The sequence below is a fragment of the Mycteria americana genome, chromosome 4 (genome assembly GCF_035582795.1).
Source record: "Mycteria americana isolate JAX WOST 10 ecotype Jacksonville Zoo and Gardens chromosome 4, USCA_MyAme_1.0, whole genome shotgun sequence".
Taxonomy (NCBI): Eukaryota; Metazoa; Chordata; class Aves; order Ciconiiformes; family Ciconiidae; genus Mycteria; species Mycteria americana.
The window spans coordinates 49719109-49739153 of record NC_134368.1 but is presented as its reverse complement, the minus strand read 5'-3'; the positions used below and the strand labels follow the sequence as shown (position 1 = coordinate 49739153).

General features: G+C 41.8%; 2 protein-coding genes across 2 annotated transcripts; one reads left to right on the top strand and one right to left on the bottom strand.

Annotated features, from left to right (window-relative positions):
- The first annotated feature begins 285 nt into the window (after positions 1–285).
- Positions 286–6793, top strand: FGB (fibrinogen beta chain). The gene is made up of 8 exons (XM_075500498.1): positions 286–306; positions 1004–1207; positions 2472–2655; positions 3246–3473; positions 4089–4202; positions 4769–4891; positions 5076–5361; positions 6268–6793. Exons 1-8 carry the CDS (start codon positions 286–288, stop codon positions 6494–6496), a joined length of 1389 nt encoding a protein of 462 aa, XP_075356613.1. The 3' UTR covers positions 6497–6793.
- Positions 6794–8881: 2088 nt separating this feature from the next.
- On the bottom strand, positions 8882–15709 carry FGA (fibrinogen alpha chain). The gene is made up of 6 exons (XM_075499262.1): positions 15659–15709; positions 13658–13786; positions 12441–12624; positions 12000–12145; positions 9970–11050; positions 8882–9591 (listed from the first exon to the last, which is right to left on the bottom strand). The coding sequence occupies exons 1-6, from the start codon at positions 15707–15709 to the stop codon at positions 8882–8884; spliced, it is 2301 nt and encodes a 766-aa protein (XP_075355377.1).
- Positions 15710–20045: the final 4336 nt, after the last annotated feature.

The window sequence follows — 20045 nt, the reverse complement described above, 5'->3', positions numbered from 1 at the left end:
AGTAAAATATTCTAATGAGAAATACAATTTATAATCTCAGTACATTTTTTATATTTTGAAAATCTCTGCAAAAATGAAACAGGTCAGGGTGATCAGAAATGTTTTTCTGTTACATGATCTAAGCATTTGTGTCTGTACATTGACTACTGATAAGACTACTATGCTAAATCATTTTCAGCAATTTTGTGATTTCTGTGCTGCTTACTTTTGAAACTACTTGAAGCCTCTGATCCTGGATCCTTACAAACGTTTGTTATTTGTAGCTAAGTCTGAGTGGGATTGGAGATGGTCGAAGACTTTGATCCGGTTGTTCAAGCAATTAATTCAAATGGTTTAGTTTCAACAACTGCTTAGGAGCAAAGCCTGTTTTCCTTGCTCAGCCTCTTAGACTTTCTCATTTCTGGGAGTGGTGGGGAATGTATGCATCAGAGGGAGCTCTAGAAGCCTACCCTGAGAGATGTTATTGAATGGGTTTCCCAATTCCGTCAGCTAATAACTGGCTTGTGGTCTGAGACCTGATGATGTATTTGACTGTGGCCTGATTTTCTGAGACCTTACAAATTTTCCTGTAGCCCAATGAAAAACTGCGACACTGATAACATGATGATGAATATTCTTCTTAGCCCCAAGAATGTCTAATTACTTTTTTTTAATGTCCTACTACTTCAAGTTTCATGGTGGCTTTGTGCCTCTGAACTACATAAACTTTATTCCTTGGTCAGAATAGACTATTGAAATATTGCTTTGCTTTGGTTTGAAGGCTCTTTAGTTTGTCTATATCTAGGTGGAGGGAGTAGCACAAGTCTTACAAGGGAGGGTGTAGCAATGACTTTTACATAATGTCAGTATAATATTTCCATTTGGGCTTTTTTCATTCCATTCCATGGTTTTCTTTGCTGTTTAAAACACTAAAGAGTGCTGAACGGATGCCTCCACCCTGTGCATAGCATTTTACAATAGCAATCCCAGATTCAGAGAGTTTCCTCTCCCCCTGGCTTTGCAGGACGACAGCCCTCAGCTGGGGGTTCGAGGCTACCGACCCCTGGACAAAAGGCGAGAAGCGGCCCCCACGCTCCGACCTGTGGCACCTCCCATCAGCGGAACTGGGTACCAGCCCCGGCCCCCAAAGCGGGCGAAGCCGGGCGACAAGAAAGAACGCATCATCTACCCCGACGCTGGTGGCTGCAAGCATCCTCTAGAGGAGCTGGTGGGTGTCTGCCTGTTGATGCAGCTGATAATAGACTGTCCTTTTCTTCTAGTGTGCCCAACACGGAGTTCTCTTCGCCAAATAAGGGACGGGCGTTCATTTAAAGCAGCCCAACCTTGCATCTTTTTGCTTGAGTTTGGTAGGACTGCATTCAGAAGAGTAATGCCACAGGGTCTGTGGGACTAGTCAGTCAGACAGCCTACAGCGAAGATGGGGAGATGAGATTTGAACCATAAAGGAGGAAAGGAAGTATCTGTGGGTTAGCCTGCACTTTCTCCGTTGCTTTGCATAGGTAACTATTAAGGACAGAAAAAAGCTCTGCAGAAGCGCTGGCTTGAATTTCAGATAATCTCAAGGAAACCTAGGGACCAAAAAAAAAAACCCTCCCCTGTTTTTCTTGAAATTTGTTTCAAACCGTAATTATAGTCTACCCTCAGTCACTGCCCCAGCTCTTACAGAAGAGCATGCAAGCATGCTGAGATCTAGCACGCTCCTTGCTGCCTCGCAGTAGTCTATCACACCGTCCCTGCTGTGCTCTCTGCCAGAAAATGCAAGCCGTAATGGTGCTCAGAGGCATCTCAGTGTCTGAGAGCAAATTTGAGTGTGGAGGTTTCCCACAAATGAAGTATGTTAAAGCTTAATAAGTACATGATTGTGGTAGAATGCCACTGCTGCCTGGGGATTTTGGTTCTCAGGGGACTTCAGAATTTCCCACCTCTTTTTAAAACACTGTTGTCTTTGACAGTGCAGCACTTGTTGCAGAAGCAATGGTGCTCAGCTTCTTGAGATGGTAATTTTTTAATGAATCGTATGGCCGTTTCGTGACAGATACATATAACAAGGTGTAGAGAACATGGTTGATTCTCTGAGGCTAGTGAAAGAGGAAAGGGGTAGATACAAACATGCACAGGCACCAGGTAGTTCCTGACAGGCTTTAATCATAGTTCAGGTGGCTTAACACCATGAACATTTAACAGTGCAGAAAAGTGAAAAGAAGAGAGTGGACCAAAAAAGTGTGAAGAGCGAGGGCTTCTCCCAAGAGCTTCAACAAAAGAGTCGTCCTGGGGCACTCAGGGCTCCTTCCTGCCCTTCAGGGTGCAGCTTCTTTGTAGAAGTTGAATGCCTTGAGTCCTTATCTAGATGCTTAAATATCTGGTCTCACATTACTGACTATTCAGTGTGTTCAAAGGTATGGCCATTCACTGATGGGATTAGAAACTTTTTATCTTGACTTTTTTTCACAGCCCTTTTTATTTTTTTTAAGGGAGTGCTGTGTCCAACTGGATGTGAGCTGCAAACTACACTGGTAAAACAGGAAAAACATGTGAAATCAGTTGTTCGCGATCTAAAAGACAAAGTGAGCAAACTGTCTGACACCTCTACAACTTTCTATGAATACGTGACTGTTCTAGACAATAAATTGGTAAAGAGGCAAAACCAAAGAAAAGGTATGCTATTTCTACGAATTATTTGTGTAAATGGTATTGCAGTTCTATTGGTATTGCTACTGTACTTGTTAATGGGACTTCCTAAAAAAAATTATAAATACAGTGGAATATTTAGCAAAGTAGGGTTCCATGACCATGTCCTCTTAAATCTTAAAAAAAAAGTCCTTTGAGAGAGGCAAAAGAATGGATCTCATACTAAGGCAAGATTCATATGAGGCCCCTAAACATAAGGGTCATGTGTTCCCCCCCTACTTGCTTTCCTATGTCCATCCAATCCCTTTATGCCCAGCTCCTGGCTTGGCACCATGGCTCCCTGGAAAGAAGCTAATTATAGTTCTTTGGCAGAATATAGCACCACTGATAAATCTACTAGCTAGCAAAGAAATAACAATACACATGTACCACTTTCCTGAGAATCTCTGCATAGGTTTTGCACGTTGTGGACAAGTAAGCAAAAGAAAAGCATATCCTTCCTCCCCGCTAAGGAAAGAAGTGGCTTCTCAAATTGCACTTACAGATTGCTCTTCATTATTTCATAACTGGAAAACATGTTGAAAACTAATCTGCTTTTCATCTCTTTGCTTTTCTAGACAATGATGATGTATTTTCTCAGTACAACACAGAAGTGGAATTGCATTATAATTATATAAAGGATAATCTGGACAATAACATCCCATCTAGTCTCAGGGTCCTCCGTGCAGTTGTGGATTCTTTACACAAAAAGATACAAAACCTGGAAAATGCCATTGCAACCCAGTCGGACTACTGCCGTTCCCCATGTGTTGTTTCCTGTAATATTCCAGTGGTTTCAGGCAAAGGTACTCATTTAACTATAATGACATCTCTTCTCCCATTTATATCACTGTGCAAATTGGTAGATGCATGATTCGATTGGTGTGAACATTCCTCTGAAGCCTGCGTCATTGATTAGGATAGCAGAAAAGATGGAAGGTGTTCCTAAATGAAAAAAATCTTTTACGGATGCCTGTACTAGTCAGACCAAAGATCCTCTTACCTAATATCAGTCTTCACTAGTGACCAGTAACATTTTAAAGAAATATGTGCTTCAGGGTCTTCGTAAGGTGGAGGTGATACGTTTACGACTATCATAGTTGTACCCCTGATTTTTTTCAGTCAAGAAAGGTTTTTCTTTCACAAGCTTGTCTAATTCAAAAAATCATTGAAAAGTACACAGTCTTCCATCACTCCTGTTGAACTTTTAGAAATTCCTATTTGGAAAAGTAGAACAATGCAGGTGCACTGTTCTTTCTTCCCTGATTCTTTCATGTGATGTATCACAGAAATCAAAATGAAAGTAGAAATAGATATATCTTTAACATTGTCCCCTTATAATTAGCAAACTGAAGGGTAAGAAGATTCTTGAGGAAGTTCAGAGCTCTTTCAGTAACAGGCTCTCCGGTTTATTCTTGCAGAATGTGAAGATATTATCAGAAAGGGAGGCGAGACATCCGAAATGTACCTCATCCAGCCAGATCCTTTTATCAGACCATACAGAGTATACTGTGACATGCAAACAGATAATGGAGGTTAGTGTGAAATAACTATGTTGTTAAAATATTAATTAATGTGGATGCTACAAAAAATTCTCAATAGTAATTTGCATTTTATACAAACTAATATGGAGTTATAACTTTTGTAATAACTTGAGAATTAAGTCTGATTGACTTGTTCAGAAAAGTGTTGCTGGTCATCTTCAGATGCACAGTAGGATAATTCTATAATGAAAATGGAAGTAAATTGTTGGGATGGGATTGGTAGATAAAAACATACCGTACTATGATGAGAATGGACAATGTATGGGTGGGCAGGCACGGAGGGCCTGGCTCATTTCTTACCATGCTACTGTGCACTAGACAAAAGACCAGGGCAGTCTGTTCAAGTTCTGCTTTTTCCACCTTTCCTTATGAAGCAAGGCGCTACTTGAGTGTGAGTAAAAATGGCAAGGCTGAGCTTGTAAGCAGTGAAAACTCAGACCTGCTGCAAGGAAACCATATGCTCTGCTTGCCTTAAGATGAAGATAGAAGGGCTGTATCTTAACATTTCATGCTCCTTTCTCAATGGCAATTTGATCTACATACTGTCTCTCCTGCAGGCTGGACTTTGATTCAGAACCGCCAGGATGGCAGTGTTAATTTCGGAAGAGTATGGGATGAATATAAAAAAGGATTTGGAAATGTTGCGAACAGTGAAGGGAAGAACTACTGTGATACACCAGGTAAAACGCCAAGCATGAAAGATGAAGAACTCTTCTTACTGAAACTGTTTTCTCGTATTTCTTGAAGCTCTTTGATTTTTTAAAATAACTAATCCACTTCGGCAGACGTATAGGCAAATCATAAAGTTGCCATGAAGTATATTGTGAAGTCTATTTCACAGAGCTCTCACTTGTGGCTCCTCAGGTGAATATTGGCTTGGAAATGACAAGATCAGCCAGCTTACCAAAATCGGGCCCACTGAAGTTTTAATTGAAATGGAGGACTGGGATGGTGATAAAGTAACAGCTCATTATGGAGGTTTCACCATACAGAATGAAGGAAACAAGTATCAGCTTTCAGTTAGTAACTACAAAGGCACTGCAGGCAATGCGCTAATGGAAGGAGCTTCACAGGTGTATGGAGAAAACAGGACAATGACAATTCACAACGGCATGTTCTTCAGTACTTACGACAGAGACAATGATGGATGGTATGTACTTGCATTAGACATTTAAAATAAAAATAGAGCTTAAAATAGAGCTTGATATGGACTATTTCTCTAATTTCCTGTTAGTTTTCACAGTATTTCATAGTATCTTAAAATATGTTTTATCCCTGCAAGTTACCAGCCAAATGTCCATGCAGTTCCCCTGATGTAGCAAGGGCAGGTAAAACTATATATTTAGTTAGTGCTGCTCCACAGCCAAGTAAGAAGCAAGCACACTGAATTTTATTGATTCCATGAATGACATTACCATAGACAAATGGGCAAATCTGGATGCAATATATTCATTGTCAGAGGCTGATGGTGGCAGTGCTGAGGACCACTGTCTTGCTTAAGTAGGAATATTGGTACTCACTCCAGTCACACATAATGGGTCCGGAGGAAAGAGATACGTAGCATGTCCAATTTAGAAAACAAAGTTCTGCCTACTCAGAAGACAGGAGCTCAATTGTAAAGTATTTAATTTAGCACTGTATCTCTAAACTATGTGCTATGTCTTTATCTTAATACCTGATTACATATTTATGAATAAAGGAATTGTTTAGATTGGGGAAGATGTACAGTTCTCATTGTTTTATATCTTTGAATTGCATTGATACTGCAGTTATCATTACGAACTGCAGGTAACTGTAGTTATCAATCGGTAAACTAAAATGGCATTCCCAAGGAGATGCACCTACAATTTAATTTGTTTTTCTTAGCTGCTTCACCTTCTAAGTGCACTGTGTAGCACACACTTGTGATGGTCAATGTTTTACAGAAAGTTCAGAGAGGATTTAAAATGTTTATTATGGTTTGAAAATTTCAGTACAGGGGCAGCTGTATGTACTCTGTTGATCTGTTTGCTTAGAGTTCATCTGTCGCTCTTAACGCTTTCTTTTCCCTCATCAGGTTAACTTCAGATCCAAGAAAACAGTGCTCCAAAGAAGATGGTGGTGGATGGTGGTACAACCGCTGCCACTCAGCCAACCCCAACGGCAGATACTATTGGGGAGGGACCTACAGCTGGGATATGGCAAAACATGGTACAGATGATGGTGTTGTGTGGATGAACTGGAAAGGGTCATGGTATTCAGTGAAGAAGATGAGCATGAAAATCAGGCCATACTTTCCACATTAACCATTATCAAAATGTACAGAATCAGGGATTTTCTTTTAATATTTGCACACGGTTATCTTTTTAGGCATGGTATTCAGGCTTGTCTTTACATATGAGAACCAAATATGTATGTACAAGCATATTGTGACCTGAAGTGAAAAGCTATGTCAACTGTAAATCAAAATCTGACCAATGAAAATAACTCACAAGTGTATTTTGTTCCATTTTTCACTTGTTCACAAGACAGAAGTAACTACTATAGAATAACACTGATAAAAAAACCCACCCAAACCCAACTTGTTTCACTCTTTTACAAAGGACTTCTATACCACATTTGAAGAGGGAAAGGATTCTTTTAAAATATTTTCTAAGAATTAAATAAAGCCTTAAAACTAAAGTTTTCTTCACATGATTCCTAAGTATTCATGCATTATCCAGGGAGAAGCAAACACAAATAAGGGATGGTCATTTTCTTTTATATCACAAAGGTATGGTAACTACCTGTGTAACAAGTTGAGAAGGAATAAAGTGAAAAGATAGTATCTAACAAATGGGTGGGTCACCAGTCACTTAGTTCAAATCCTGTATGCTGGATAAAATATGCCCTTTCCTGGGACCTGGCTCACATACTGTGCCTCTTAATATCCCTTCCACCATCCCACATCCTTTTATCATAGAATAAAATACAGTATTAGAAGACCTGGCTGGTATGTCTTTCACACAATCACTACCATGGGACTGGAGCAATCAGTGACTCCAATCATAGGGTAGGTGGAGGTTGGGTATTTCATCAAAGCCAGTGGTCTAGGCTCCCTCTGTAGCCAGGAGCAGAGGTCGTCCCAAAGATAGGACTTCCCAACCCTGGTAGGCAGAATCAACCATCTCTCAGAGGGGACTGTCTTCCTCCATAAAGGAGGGGACCCAGATCACAAGCAGTAGATGGATTCCCATCTGAAACCTCTCATGTTGGTTTAATCTGTGGAGCCCAGGAGGACAAGGAGGAGACATCATGGCAGCGTCTCACTACATGAGTTCAAATGTTCAGCATGCCCACAGGCAGGCTTCCACTGAGGCTAGGGAACAAAAACACAAGGCATAAAGCAGAAGCACCTTTTCCAAAAGCACAGACACTTCTCCGCACATGGCCGTAAAGATGTCTTTGCTCTTCAGCAAACTCTCCAAAAATGTTACCTAGTGACTGTGATTGAGAAGCACTGAAAAAAGGCCAAAAGTGAGCTGCTTTGCCAGTATTTGATGATATTGTTAAATGAATTGAAACATGCTGGCCAGTGAGATTAGAGGCAAGGAAGTTTGCTCATGCTTGTTTCTCAATAGAAGCACAGAAATATTAAACAGAGTGAATACTTGTGCAATTGTATGTCATAAGGTATAAAGGTATATACAGCATGTTCTTGTGTAATTGTGTAACCAATGTAACTGTTTTTCCATGCAGCCAGCTTTTTGCTAAAAAATCTTACCACACACTGTCAGCAAGTTGCTGATTTAAACCCCGTATGTGTAGAAGAATCCTTGCTTGACACATGCCAAGAAACATTCTAAACCAAGGAAATAGATACTATAGCTATAGAGGTGCTCCTCATCTTGCTTGTGCTGCTTACAGTCATAACCTTTTAGTGGTCACTAGAAAATAATAGCTTATTTGGGGAGTTGTATTTTGATGAGTTATCATGAACTGTCTTATTTTGAAACTACAGTATGCATGGTAAACTACCTAGAATTCATCAATGGGATGCAAGGTCTACCTCCATATTTTTAAAATCAAAGCTTAGGAGATCCTTAAAAGTCAGTCCTAAAATGCATGCATCACTTATCAAAGTGTACTCCATGTTAGGTGTGTGGCAAAAGTGAGAACCCAAACCACCCGTGGCTCTGCCTGAGAGCTGACTCCCACTGCTGTTGTGCTCTCCTCAAAATGGAAATGAGAGGAGACGGGCCACAAGTGTGAATGTAGAACTCCATCAGACTTTCACGGTTTATGTTAGTGGAGGCAGGAGTTCGTGATGAACATACCTCTAAATTCTTTTACTTCTTTAGCTCTCTTAAACAAAGTAAATAATTCAAATTATAAATATTTTTATCTCCAGTCAAGGTGTGAGCTACCAAAGATATAGACATAGACATAGACATAGACAAAGACATAGTCAAAGACGTAAACAAAGTTTATATAAAAAGGGTTTTTAAATCAATATTTCCTTGACAAGGTTTGTCAGTTATAAATAAGATGAAAGAACTATTTCATTGATAATTAATCAGTGTTTATTTTTTAAGCCACAGATGTGCTCAGTTGCCTTTAAATTCACAGGGTAAATGTACATCATGCACATATATATATAAAAAAACTTTTCAACTTGTAGTTCTTAACATATATATTAAAAACCTGTCTTTCTACAGGGTTTCTATGGGCCTGATTTTCATTCTAACAATTTTGAGGGAATAGTCAGAGGCTCTAAATGGCAGCCAGACCACGCCGTTTTCTATCTCATAAGGAATGTTGTATCTGGGGTCGTAGTGGCCCCCCAGGTAGTAAATGCCATTGAGGTTGGCCGCCTGGCAGCTGTTGTACCACCAGCCACCCCCATACATCTCCGCGCAGCTCTCCTCCCAGCGGTCCTGGTCCCGGTCGAAGGTGCTGAACCGCATCTGGGCATGGGACGTGTATTCGGTGCCCTCTTCCAGCCAGCCGGCAATCAATGCATCCCCGGCGGTCCCCTCGTAGGAGGACACGGCAAGGGCGTACCCTTCTGCTTCAGACCCTACCTGTACGATATATTCTGCATACACAGCATTTCCATCCCAGTCCTCTAACTCTACCCGAAGTAAAGTATCGTTCTGCGTCAGCAAGTGTATGTTTTCATTGCCCAGCCAGAACTCTCCTTGCCCTCTGCCATCCACGCTGCCGAAACCTCTCTTGTAGTCTTGCCAGGTCCGGTTAAAATTCACTGATCCATCCATTCTCTGTTGGATCAATAGCCATCCTCCCAAAGTGGTCTCTTGGTCGCAATAAACTGACAAAACCTTATTGGATCCCGCTGGCTTGATTTTGAAAATGCCACTTTTGGCACCAAAAGTGTGTTTCTGGCGGATATCATCACAGTCTAAAAAAAAAAGTTGATCTGGTTTGACAGGAGTTATCAGCAAAATTTAATAAAAGGTTCAGAGGAATCCAAGTACCAATAGCTCTGAGGAAAATTGTTAAACATGTCTTGGACTACACTAGGTATAGTGACAGGCAACATTAAAAAGAATTCAGAAAAGAAAACTTTACATACTTCTTAATTGTGAATTGTCTATGTAATATCTGAGCATTAATTAAATATTTTCCTTTTTGTTTCCGAGGTGCCAACAAACAGACACAGTGCTTGCATTTTATATCACACTGTTGTACCGCAGTATCTAAAAACAATGTGTCAGTTTGGTTATGGATGGAATTTGGCTCCACTACCTCAGTAACTACTTCTGTGATGCCTGTGTACCTTTCCCAGTGTTGGCTGTCCTTTGCTTCACTCCTGACGGTCTGAAGCTGCGTGCCTGAAAGTCTGGGGTATCCTCTGCACTCTGATCATGTTGCATCCCACCTAGATGCTCAGTTATTTCATGGGTCTTTAGTGATTTGGTTTCGAAAGTGGGGCCTCCCTTGTTGACACTAGAAGAGCTGCTGGTCACTACAGTCTTGGAGTAACTTGCACTGCCAGATGGGAATCCAGATGGCGGAGGGTGAAGTCCTGCAAAGTCATCTTCTTCCCCCTCTCCTAAGTCTGTAAGTTTGTCTTTCCCCCCGTAAGTTCCTGAATGACCGGATAGTCCAGCACTTGAGTGACTACTGCTTGTGCCAGTTACATGGCTGCTAGTTGAAACACTGCTAGATCCACCCAAGTGCCTACTAGCAGCAGATGCAGAGTCAGGGGTAAAAAATGAGTGTAGCTCAGGGAATAACCTCTCTAGCTTGTGTAAGTCACCTGTCCCACCAACATGGTACATGCTCCCTTCCCCTCCAGCACTTCCTGCTCCCTGTAAATAGGAGCAGTCTGAGCCATCAGAAGAAACCATTCTTTCAACTACTTCTTCTCTAGGGCCATCAGGGCCAGTGACAAATTTCGTGGTGGTAGTTTTGGTGCATCTACGAACAGTGGAGGAGGTTTTGTCTCCCAGAATATGGGTTTCTCTCCCAAGAGCAGGAGGAACTAATTTGCTGGTGTGTGAAGCTCCATCCCCCCTCGATTCTGCTAAGTGATATGAGCTGTCACCTCGGGAGGGTTTCGTGTCTGTTTCTGATCTTTCTAATACTGCTTGCATCTGCCTGATGTTATTAACTATGTTCAGAGCTTGCATTTCTGGCAGAGGCTTATGCTTAAAATGCTCAGGAACACTTGAGTCCTTAAGTGGTCTCATTTTCAGTGTGCTTAAGGTGACTGATTGAAGCTCTGGGTGCAAGTTGATGGAGTTGGCTTGGGTAATCTGCTTCTGGATGTTGTTGTAGCTTTCTTTGTCCACCTGGTAATCAAAACTTTTAGCACAGGTTCCTTTGCAAGCTCGTATCTTAATATCAATGTCCACCTACATAAACAGAGAGAAATAATTTGGTTAGGGAGTTTTCCTGACTTTCTCAAACAAGTGTATCCTTTAACTGGACTGGGGAAAGGTGGGAGCTGCCCTGGTACCACCTACAGCTGAGCTTTTCCAAAGCTCAGTTTTGAAATAATCCCTGGGTTTATTTCCATTGTAAATATGACACGTGCACATGAGCTCCATGGAGAAGTACACTGCAGCATGTTCCCAATCTCTGCTCCCTTTATTCTCAGGGCGTAGGGGTGTTTTCCCGGGTTTGGCGGGAGTGCAGCAGAGCTGGGCACGCTCCCTGGGGACCAGGGCAGAAACAGGTCCTCCAAGGAGAGGGCAAGATACTGGACTTGTCCCAGAGCCTGTCATGGCCCTGCTGTGAGGCCTGCCATTCTGGGGGTACCATTGCTTTCCCAAATGATCCCAAAGCCAGATCTCTGATCCAGGGATCAAAATGGGCTTTTGAGCAAAACCGCTGTTTGTGCCAGAACTTTTCCTTGCGTTACCATCAGAGGAGTCAGCTGCAACCTGGGAACACGGGCTGTAATGCCAGCACTGGCTGTGGGCAGTGGTGGCAGCACTGGGGAAGGATGGGGCACGTCCCCCTATTCCTCGCTGTTCAGCAACTCCTTACAGGAGGAGAAACGCCTCATGCAGAGCCCGTTATCAGCAGATATAACATCCTTGCTGCCTGTCTGAGACCAGAAGCGGCAGATGGGACTAGGAGTCCTCCTGAGCTCACGCTGGTTCCCACACAGCAGGAAAAGAAAAACACGCCCAGAAAGCAGCTCATTTGGGGATTTGCCTCAGCAGGTCAGATCCTGTGAGAGTTGCATCATCTTTTCTTTCCAAAGGGAGCACTGCTCGCCATGTGCGGTATAATGGATAGACCCTCTTTCTGTAGCTGAGCCCTGGAAAGAATGGAAATTACGTAGCAGCTACCTACCTCCAAGCGCTTCATCTCCAGCACCTGTTCCTGGATGCTGCTCTGCAGAGCTTTAATTCTGTTTACTTGAGTGACAACTCTCTGCTTTAATGTCACAATCCTCCGCCTCAGTTCTGCTGACACGTGACCATAAGTCTCATCAACCTCTGAAACAGAAATGCATCACAGTCACCTATGCAAGTGTGGTTTTCTTTCCTAAGAGAGTAGCATATTTTAAAATAGGTAATTAAAACATGTAATTAAGAACATATTTCTCATAGTACTGAGCAGGTAAAAATTACATTAGTTTTTACTAGTTAGCAGTTAAGAGTCTTGTATTACTATGTTTATTCTGGCTCTTGAAAATAAGGTCCAGTGCAGCATATATTTTCACTACATATTGCTTATTCACAAAAAAAAATATTCAGCAATGGATAATAAAACTGGATGCAAGATACTCACGCTGAGCAGTGTCCAGGTCTGGTTTTAGTACATTTATGGTTTCCACAATTATCCGATTGGATTTTTTATAGTTGTTTTGATTTTCTGCGAGCAGCTTCTTGATTTTTTCTATTCTGTGATTATAATCCTGGTCCGCTTCATCAATCAGTCCCTGCATTCTGCAGCCTGATGGACATTTTGTACCCTAAGATTGGAAGAGGAAATAATTGTGTTAATCTTCACAAGTGAACCTTTTTTTAACATCACCTTTGCAGACTTTTGGCCAACACTGAAAACACATTAAAAAAAATTAGGGCAAGATTCTGCTAGTTCTCTTCAGATGTCCTGTCCTGTTCATCCAACGCCTTTGCCAAGGACTTGTGTGACTTAGAGCAAGCAACCTGGGGGCTGATCCTTTGCCTCCTATGCATCTGACACTGATGTGACAGAATCAGTGAAGTGCATCCTCAGAAACCTGCCATAAAGGGAGGATCAAGTAAACCCTTAATTTTCCCTCTCCTCTGTTCCTCAGGGGTGAAATTATATATATATACGTATTTCCCAAAGAGCTGTTGTAAGGCAAAGTTTGTTGTCCAGTTTGAGCAAGGATATCAGAGGCCAACTTATTTAAGCAAAACTTTCCTCAGAAAAGCTTAATGCTTTTACAGACTAAAGCTCTTTGCCAAGATTTCATCGGGTAAATGTAGCATAGAGATGGGCTGAGATGCAAGAGGCGAGAGGGAGACAAATTAACAGCTTATACACAAAGACATACAGTCAATCATTACGAATCTTTTACTGAACATTTTGTCATCAGAATTCCTAAGAAGTAACTTGTGAAGAGTAAGTTATTTCTTTTCTTTGTCACACATCTTTCTTTCCTGTGCCTTTTTCTTACCAACTCCCGAACTGGCAATACCAAAATTCTGAAAAGAAATCCTTCTTATTTTTTTCTAGGAATAGCCTTCTTTTATTTCATCTTTCTCTTCCAGACTTACTTTCTCTTCTGATTCTACACCCCTGCAAACTTCTCTTCTCCCTCTTTCTTTCTCCTCATTTTTTTCTTTCTTTCTTTCCCGCAAGATATCTCTCCAGACTGCCCTGACACTGACCTGTCCTCCCTCAGACCTAAAGCCCAACCACGTGCTGGCTGCATGGCACCCCTCGTAGGGGTCCGCCTGAGGTCCGTGAGCACCTATTGACGGGCCTCGCTTTTGCCCCCAGAGCTCATTGCTCACCCAGTCATCGTCCGCACAGATGGGCCAGTTCTTCTCATACTGGCAGCTGGACTGGGATATGTGCTCCACAATCCTGGGACCACGCACTCCTGCACCCACCTTTTCAAAGGTACTCTCTCCATCTTGTGCCTGCCAGGAGGAAAAAGCGGAAAAGCAAAACCGAGATTAACTAAACAGCTGCCAAGAGAACAGAAGCATAATGCTGACGTCCTCAAACACTCAGTGGCATAGCTGACGTGTGGCAATTACAGCCGTCTGGAAAGCATCACACCAAACAGTGCAAGGATCTTATTCCTGACATTTCTTGTAAGATATGATTTTGTTTGGTTTGTCAGAATAAAGTTTTTAATCTCTTAAAATTAACGCTGCTATGGAGGGAGCTGGTGATGCTTAGGATATATTATTATTATATTCCACAGAAATGTGGAATAATTGTGCTCTGTGTGTAAATATTGTGTAAAAACTTGTAAAAAGTGTAAAAACTTGTGCTCTGTGTGTAAATATAAAATTAACTTGAAATTAGATTGAAACTGATTAAATTAAAGCAAATACTTTAAAAATCCTATGTTCTATTTCCATTTACTGCAATATTCCTAAATTTCTATTTTCATTCTACTACCTTCAGACTACACAAAACTGGCTTAAAGATATATATGAATAGAGTTTTGCCATTAGCGTTTCTGATTTTAATCACAGTTGCTAACTGTAAGCTTGTAGCACTGTTTTGCTTGGCATGAAGAGCAAGAAAGCTAATAACATCGTAATAAAAATAACAATGTCAGTGATGGATGGATTCCACTGTGCTAATGGAAAGAAGAGAAATAAATATACTGAGATTTTCTTCAAACCTGAGAAGCAAAAGTGCATATATACAAGCTAATTCTAAGCCAAAGCACTGTAACGATTCCTACTGTGTTATCGCTCAGCAAAGGACTGGAAAATAATTTTTTTTCATAAAACAAAGCCCTGTTTTAGGGCTTGAGATGTAATTAGGTCTGACTGGATTCCTCTGCACACCTTAAGTTCTTCTCAAGCAGCATGATTAATGCTTGAAAAGATTAATGATTAATTATTGTTATGACTAATGATTAATTCTGAGGCAGAGAAAGTTTTCCTAATTCTAGCCTCCAGTGCCAGAACCTCAGCCCTGGGGAACTGGAATGTCATTATTAAACTCAGCAGATTCACCCTGGTTTGATTCATCCTGAGGATCTGGGCCAAGTGCCTCTTAAAAGTAACAAATAACAACTTTACTTTTAGGCAGTCTGTGTCCTTTCAGCATTGACAGCTCCAATATGAGTGCTTCTTTTTTGTCACATCTGCTCCCTATAATTTCTGTCATTTGTTAAAACATTGACAGTCTTCAAAAAACAGAGAGAAAAGAGAAACGTAAAGAATCTAACATAAGATTATGGGCTGAGACCTAAATAAGAAAAGAGCAAGGTTATATTAGCATAGCTGAAAATCAAGTCTATCACTTTCCTTATCTAAAAATTGATTCTTACTTAGCTCTAGTTTAACCTGAAGTTGCTGCCACAGGAATAATTGTTTTTTAATGTGTATTTTATAATACAGGTATTGTGTGTTATTCGTAGGTGGAAAATCCTGCTGAATTACTGTCCAAAGGAGATAGAATTCACCCTAATAAACCTGAAAATTCCTGACTGGCTGGAGCCACTAGCATCCAGTCAGTTAGGTTTAAGATTTACCGCATCACCTATGAATCTATGAATTCATGTTAATGTATCTGCTTTGCTGCTCCTGAAGCCAGGCAGATTCAGCAAAACTGAATTAAGCAAAACTAGAGAGCTGGATACTCAAGAACTACTGATGAAAGTCCAGCAGCGAAGTGGTTGCAGTAAGCTTGTGCATATGTATGTGCGTGGAATTTTATGAGCTAGGTGACAGCCAAAATGTATCTGTCTAACGAATGAACATTAATTAAATGCTCACTCTTCAAAACAGAAAGACATGAAAAGAATCAAGTAAGCAAACTCATACCCAGGCTAAGTTGAGGCACAGCAACACACAGAGGATCCTCATTGATATCATCTTCAGGAGAAGAGCATGCAGAACTCTGACTGAGAGGATGCTCTTCACTGGTCTTTTGGTGCAATTTAAACCTTAATGTGAAGCTGAGATTAATCATTATGCTCCCTTCTGTTTGGAGACAAAACATGCCAAATGCTCCCCTCCCCCTTAGGTGATTACCTAATGCCTCTTGCACAAGTTTCTGATGTTATTTGCTCCAGATAAATTTGTACAACACCGACATGCGGGCAACACCATGTATTCCAGGAAAAAATCTGTCTAAAGCTTAGTTTCTCGTAACTGGATGTTCAACTAAGATGTATGCAGGACCTAGCAGGATCCTGTCAACCTGCTGGAAGACACATACTCCGTGCAACGGGTATTTAGCTAGCATGATCAAAGAGTTGATATTTGGAAAAGGAAGTCATTGGTTTGCCCTTTCTGTGTGACTGTGTTCCACTGCTGTGAAATCCACTGGCCTTTCTGGAGCAAGTACTAGCCTAACAAAGGTTGATACAGTCTATCTGTGACTATGTGGTCACCAACTGAAATTAATTCCTGAGGAGTGCGGAGCCTAGTTTACATCAGTTTTTACAGCTGGACCTTACTGGTGTTTGTATAATGCATGATATGTTTAACGTTATGCTGTCTCTTACACAAATGGTATATTATAATTTTTTATCAAGTAGGATTTGTTCGAAATGAACACATATTTATGAAGACCACAGTACAGTGGCACTTGAAAATGTCCCAGAACAGATGTTAAGCATAATTAAATCTTCCTAAGCAGTCATGTCTCCTTAACTGTTCGTATAATGAGTATAGTTTGTGTGTGACAATTGATGACCATGTGCTGCTACTGCTGTGAGCTCTATAACGAGCCTTACTGTTACGGGGGAGTGTTGTACATGGCTGTCAGACACTTGAGAGATGCTGCCTATCTCAAAAGTTGTCACTGCAGTGAGCAGGAATGAGCAAGAAAAGCCTTGCTTGAGCAAATGTGGGCCTAATCAGTTGAAAGAACAAAATTGTCTCTTGGCTTTTTAAAACCGCATGACATTCACGAAACTCTCCATCATCTACAGGTTCACAGAATCACAGAATCGTATAGGCTGGAAAAGACCTTTAAGATCATCGAGTCCAACCGTATAAGGTTGCAACATCTTATCATATTCTGCTGTAGTGGGACATGTTTAAGCTTGACTCTGGCATTTTACAACATATGTAATTCAAAATAGCTGATTTTAGCTTTGGATCCATTCCAGCAGCCTCCTAGATTTTGTCTTATCCTCCTTTCCTCTGCTTTTCCTCTTGTTTTCTGCCTTCAGCAGGCTTGAACCCTCTCCACATAAAGTTCACTGCAGTTGAACTGGACCCTTTGTTTCCTCCCATTTCTGACCTTGCATTTAATGCTTCTCTTATTTAGGAAAACCCTCTTAAACCTAACTTAACTTACACCAATATCACTAACAGCAAGTCATATCCTCAGGTAGCAGAAGAGCTCAATAAGATGGTGTTATATTGATTAACACCTACACCACCAGGATCTGGTTTTGCATGACAAAGGGTTTCTATTATATTTAAGGTTTAATCTTATCTTATCTGTGCACATTCTGAAACAAGGTGTTTTGTTTATTTCAATTCCCTGCAACATGCTTTGTAAAGTCTTCTGTTGAATCCCATGCAGTGCCAGTAATACTATGATGCAACAAACCTCTTCTGATTTCAGCAACAAGACAGCCCAACTAATTTCAGCAACAAATGTCCAAACAGACCACATACTACCTTTGCTCAGTTTGAAGATCAGCCAGCCATGGCTGTGTTGTTTGGTTGATAAATGTCCATAAGGCAGCTCCTGAACTCAAAGCAGATAATAAATATACTTACACACCAAAATGCTCAGCTGCTGACTTCAGCAGGGGTAAGATTGGTGATGCTTCCCCACTCCAAGTCTTACACAGTTTTGTTCACTCTGTTGCAGCAGTTCTGTGAAAGAATTATAAAAAGCTCAGAGGACAATAAAATGCTTAAAGGAGGGAAAGACCACAATGAGAGGAAGTCTTGCAGGATTAGGATTAATTATTTTACAGAACAGAGTAAAATGGGCTTCATCCAAATTATACTGGGGTCCATGGAGAGTCTCCCACTCAAACCAACAAGCTCTAATTTATCCTCCACGATAGATACATAACTCTGCTCAAAGATCACAACCTTAGGAGCTCTGTGCTCAGGAACACTAGAATTGCAGGTACAACCTTCATGTGCTCTCCTTGTGCGTATACTCATGGACTCTGCTTTACCACAGGACCATGTGTGATGTTTCTTCCACCGAACCCCTTCCTCCTCACACTGAGCATGGATGGTACTCCGCAGGCAAGCAGCTGCCCGGAGCTGTACACTCTTTTCACTGTACGATGATGCTCTGCAGACTGTTCAAAGCTTCAAGGATTTTCCTATGGCGCTCATCACTCAGCTTACCCCAGTGCTTTACAAACATTCATTCCCTGGGCACAACTTTCCCCTTTTCACAGCTGCAGAAGCCAGGTGAGAAGGTTAAGCCAAAAAGTAGTTATTAATTTTTGGGATCCATTTTGATAGTCTGAGTCTTCAGAGCACACCGTATGTGCAGATCCCACTGACGGCAGCTGTAGCTCTGTGCCTGCACCGGGGCTCAGGAGGCACATCCAGCAGCCAGCTCTGAGATACCGGAGTGTCCTGCCTCTGGTCCCACAGGAACCGGGTGATGAGGGCAGGAATAGCACCTGATTCTGCAGGGTATCAGCTGTAAGTGAGAGACAACTGTGCCCCACCTGGTCTTACTCACTACATGCGTTACAACCTGTGCAACAACTAAAGCATCCTTCGTAATTCAGATGTGATGTGACATGTCACCTCAGTTCTGGCTTTCCCCAGTTTGTAAGAGCTTGATTTTGTGATCTTCAATAATCTCTGAACATTGTTTTTGTAATTTAATAGGCCTTAAAAATCAAGAGTAGTCAGAGCACATCAAGCAGAAGAATTTCTGCCTTTTCAACCCTGCTAACAGAGGATGTGACGATTTGCTAGGTGGTGTCCCAGGTACCGGCTACCAGTGCAAGGTTGGACACGGCGGTGGCATGTGCCAGGCCTCCTCTGACCCTGATGGAGAGCGCAGCTCTCTGGTGACCTTCAAGTGCAGAAAACTTAAGCTCTGGTCCAAGTAAAACTCGGCCACCAAGGCTAGAGGGACCGGAAAAAGCCGACAACCGACCATAAACATTAGGTAAGCTAAGAGGGGTTTCCTGCTTCGTGCGGAGGGGATTGCTGGGTGAAGCTGGGGTGAAGGAGGAGCTCCTCAGGCTTTCCAGTCGAGGGCTGAATCTGGGCCTGACCTTCAGCCTGTACCTTTGCTTTCATGTTGCAATCATCCAGTCACTTCTCCCAGTGTTTGTTTGAAAGGCTAAAGGCCAAGAGCTAGATAAACTTTGGGCTTAACTTTAATTCATGATCAAAGGGCTGAAGTGCAGTTTACTACTTCAGCTGCCCTGCTCTTGGCAAGTTGCCACAGCAAGAGCTGGGGAGTCTGGGATTTAATCCTGGTTTGCGTGCCCTAGATGTGAGCCAGCCCTTGTTTGCGCAGCACTGCCCCTGTCTCCTGTCCTACCGCCAGGCCCCACCACCAGTTTCCAAGCGGTGCCTTCTCCTCCTCTTACCTGCTCATCCCTGTTCCTCCTCTGGATACCTTGGCTTAGACTCCATTCTCCTTCAGCCCCAGCTCTCAGCTCCACTTTCTCTTCATGTGCTCCTCAGACTACTCAACTCTTTTGAATTTGCTACTAGCATCTGGTCCCACATTTTCCCCATGCAATGTTCCAGGGGCTGAGTGACCCAGCACGTCCTCCAGTCTGTCCACCTTAGTTGCCTCATTCTACCTCTAACCTCTATCCCTTCATTGTCTGCTTTTTCTTTTTTTTTTTTTGCTTTGGAGTGAGCATGCCAAAGAGAAAGTATTTCTGTTCCTGATTCCTCTGTTCTGTGCTACAGTGGTCTTTGGAAGAGTGACTGCAAGCCCAACATATGAAAGAAAGGCAAACTCATTGTAGCCATCAAATCCTGTAATGAACTTTTATAAACTTGGAGGGGGACAGGCTTGCCTAAACACAGACGACTTTCACTATAGGCTATGGTCTGAGGGTCATGTACGACAAAGACTGATTTAGAAAAGAGAAATATGACCTCTCAGTATACAAAAAAAGGGCATTGAGTCAAATTGCAATGTATTTACTTGCAAAAAATAATACTGAGACTATTATTATCTCTCTAAGAGAAGAAATAGATCTTTTCAGGCCCCTTGCTGATAGTTAGAGGGTTGGAAACA

Coding starts and splice junctions, on each gene's coding strand:
- FGB (XM_075500498.1), top strand. CDS start 286: ATGGTCGAAGACTTTGATCCG. Junction 307..1,003: donor TGGTCGAAGACTTTGATCCG/GTTGTTCAAGCA, acceptor CTGGCTTTGCAG/GACGACAGCCCTCAGCTGGG. Junction 3,474..4,088: donor TCCAGTGGTTTCAGGCAAAG/GTACTCATTTAA, acceptor TTATTCTTGCAG/AATGTGAAGATATTATCAGA.
- FGA (XM_075499262.1), bottom strand. CDS start 15,709: ATGATATCAATGAGGATCCTCTGTGTGTTGCTGTGCCTCAACTTAGCC. Junction 13,787..15,658: donor TGTGCCTCAACTTAGCCTGG/GTATGAGTTTGC, acceptor TCCTCCTGGCAG/GCACAAGATGGAGAGAGTAC. Junction 12,146..12,440: donor AGACCTGGACACTGCTCAGC/GTGAGTATCTTG, acceptor TTTCTGTTTCAG/AGGTTGATGAGACTTATGGT.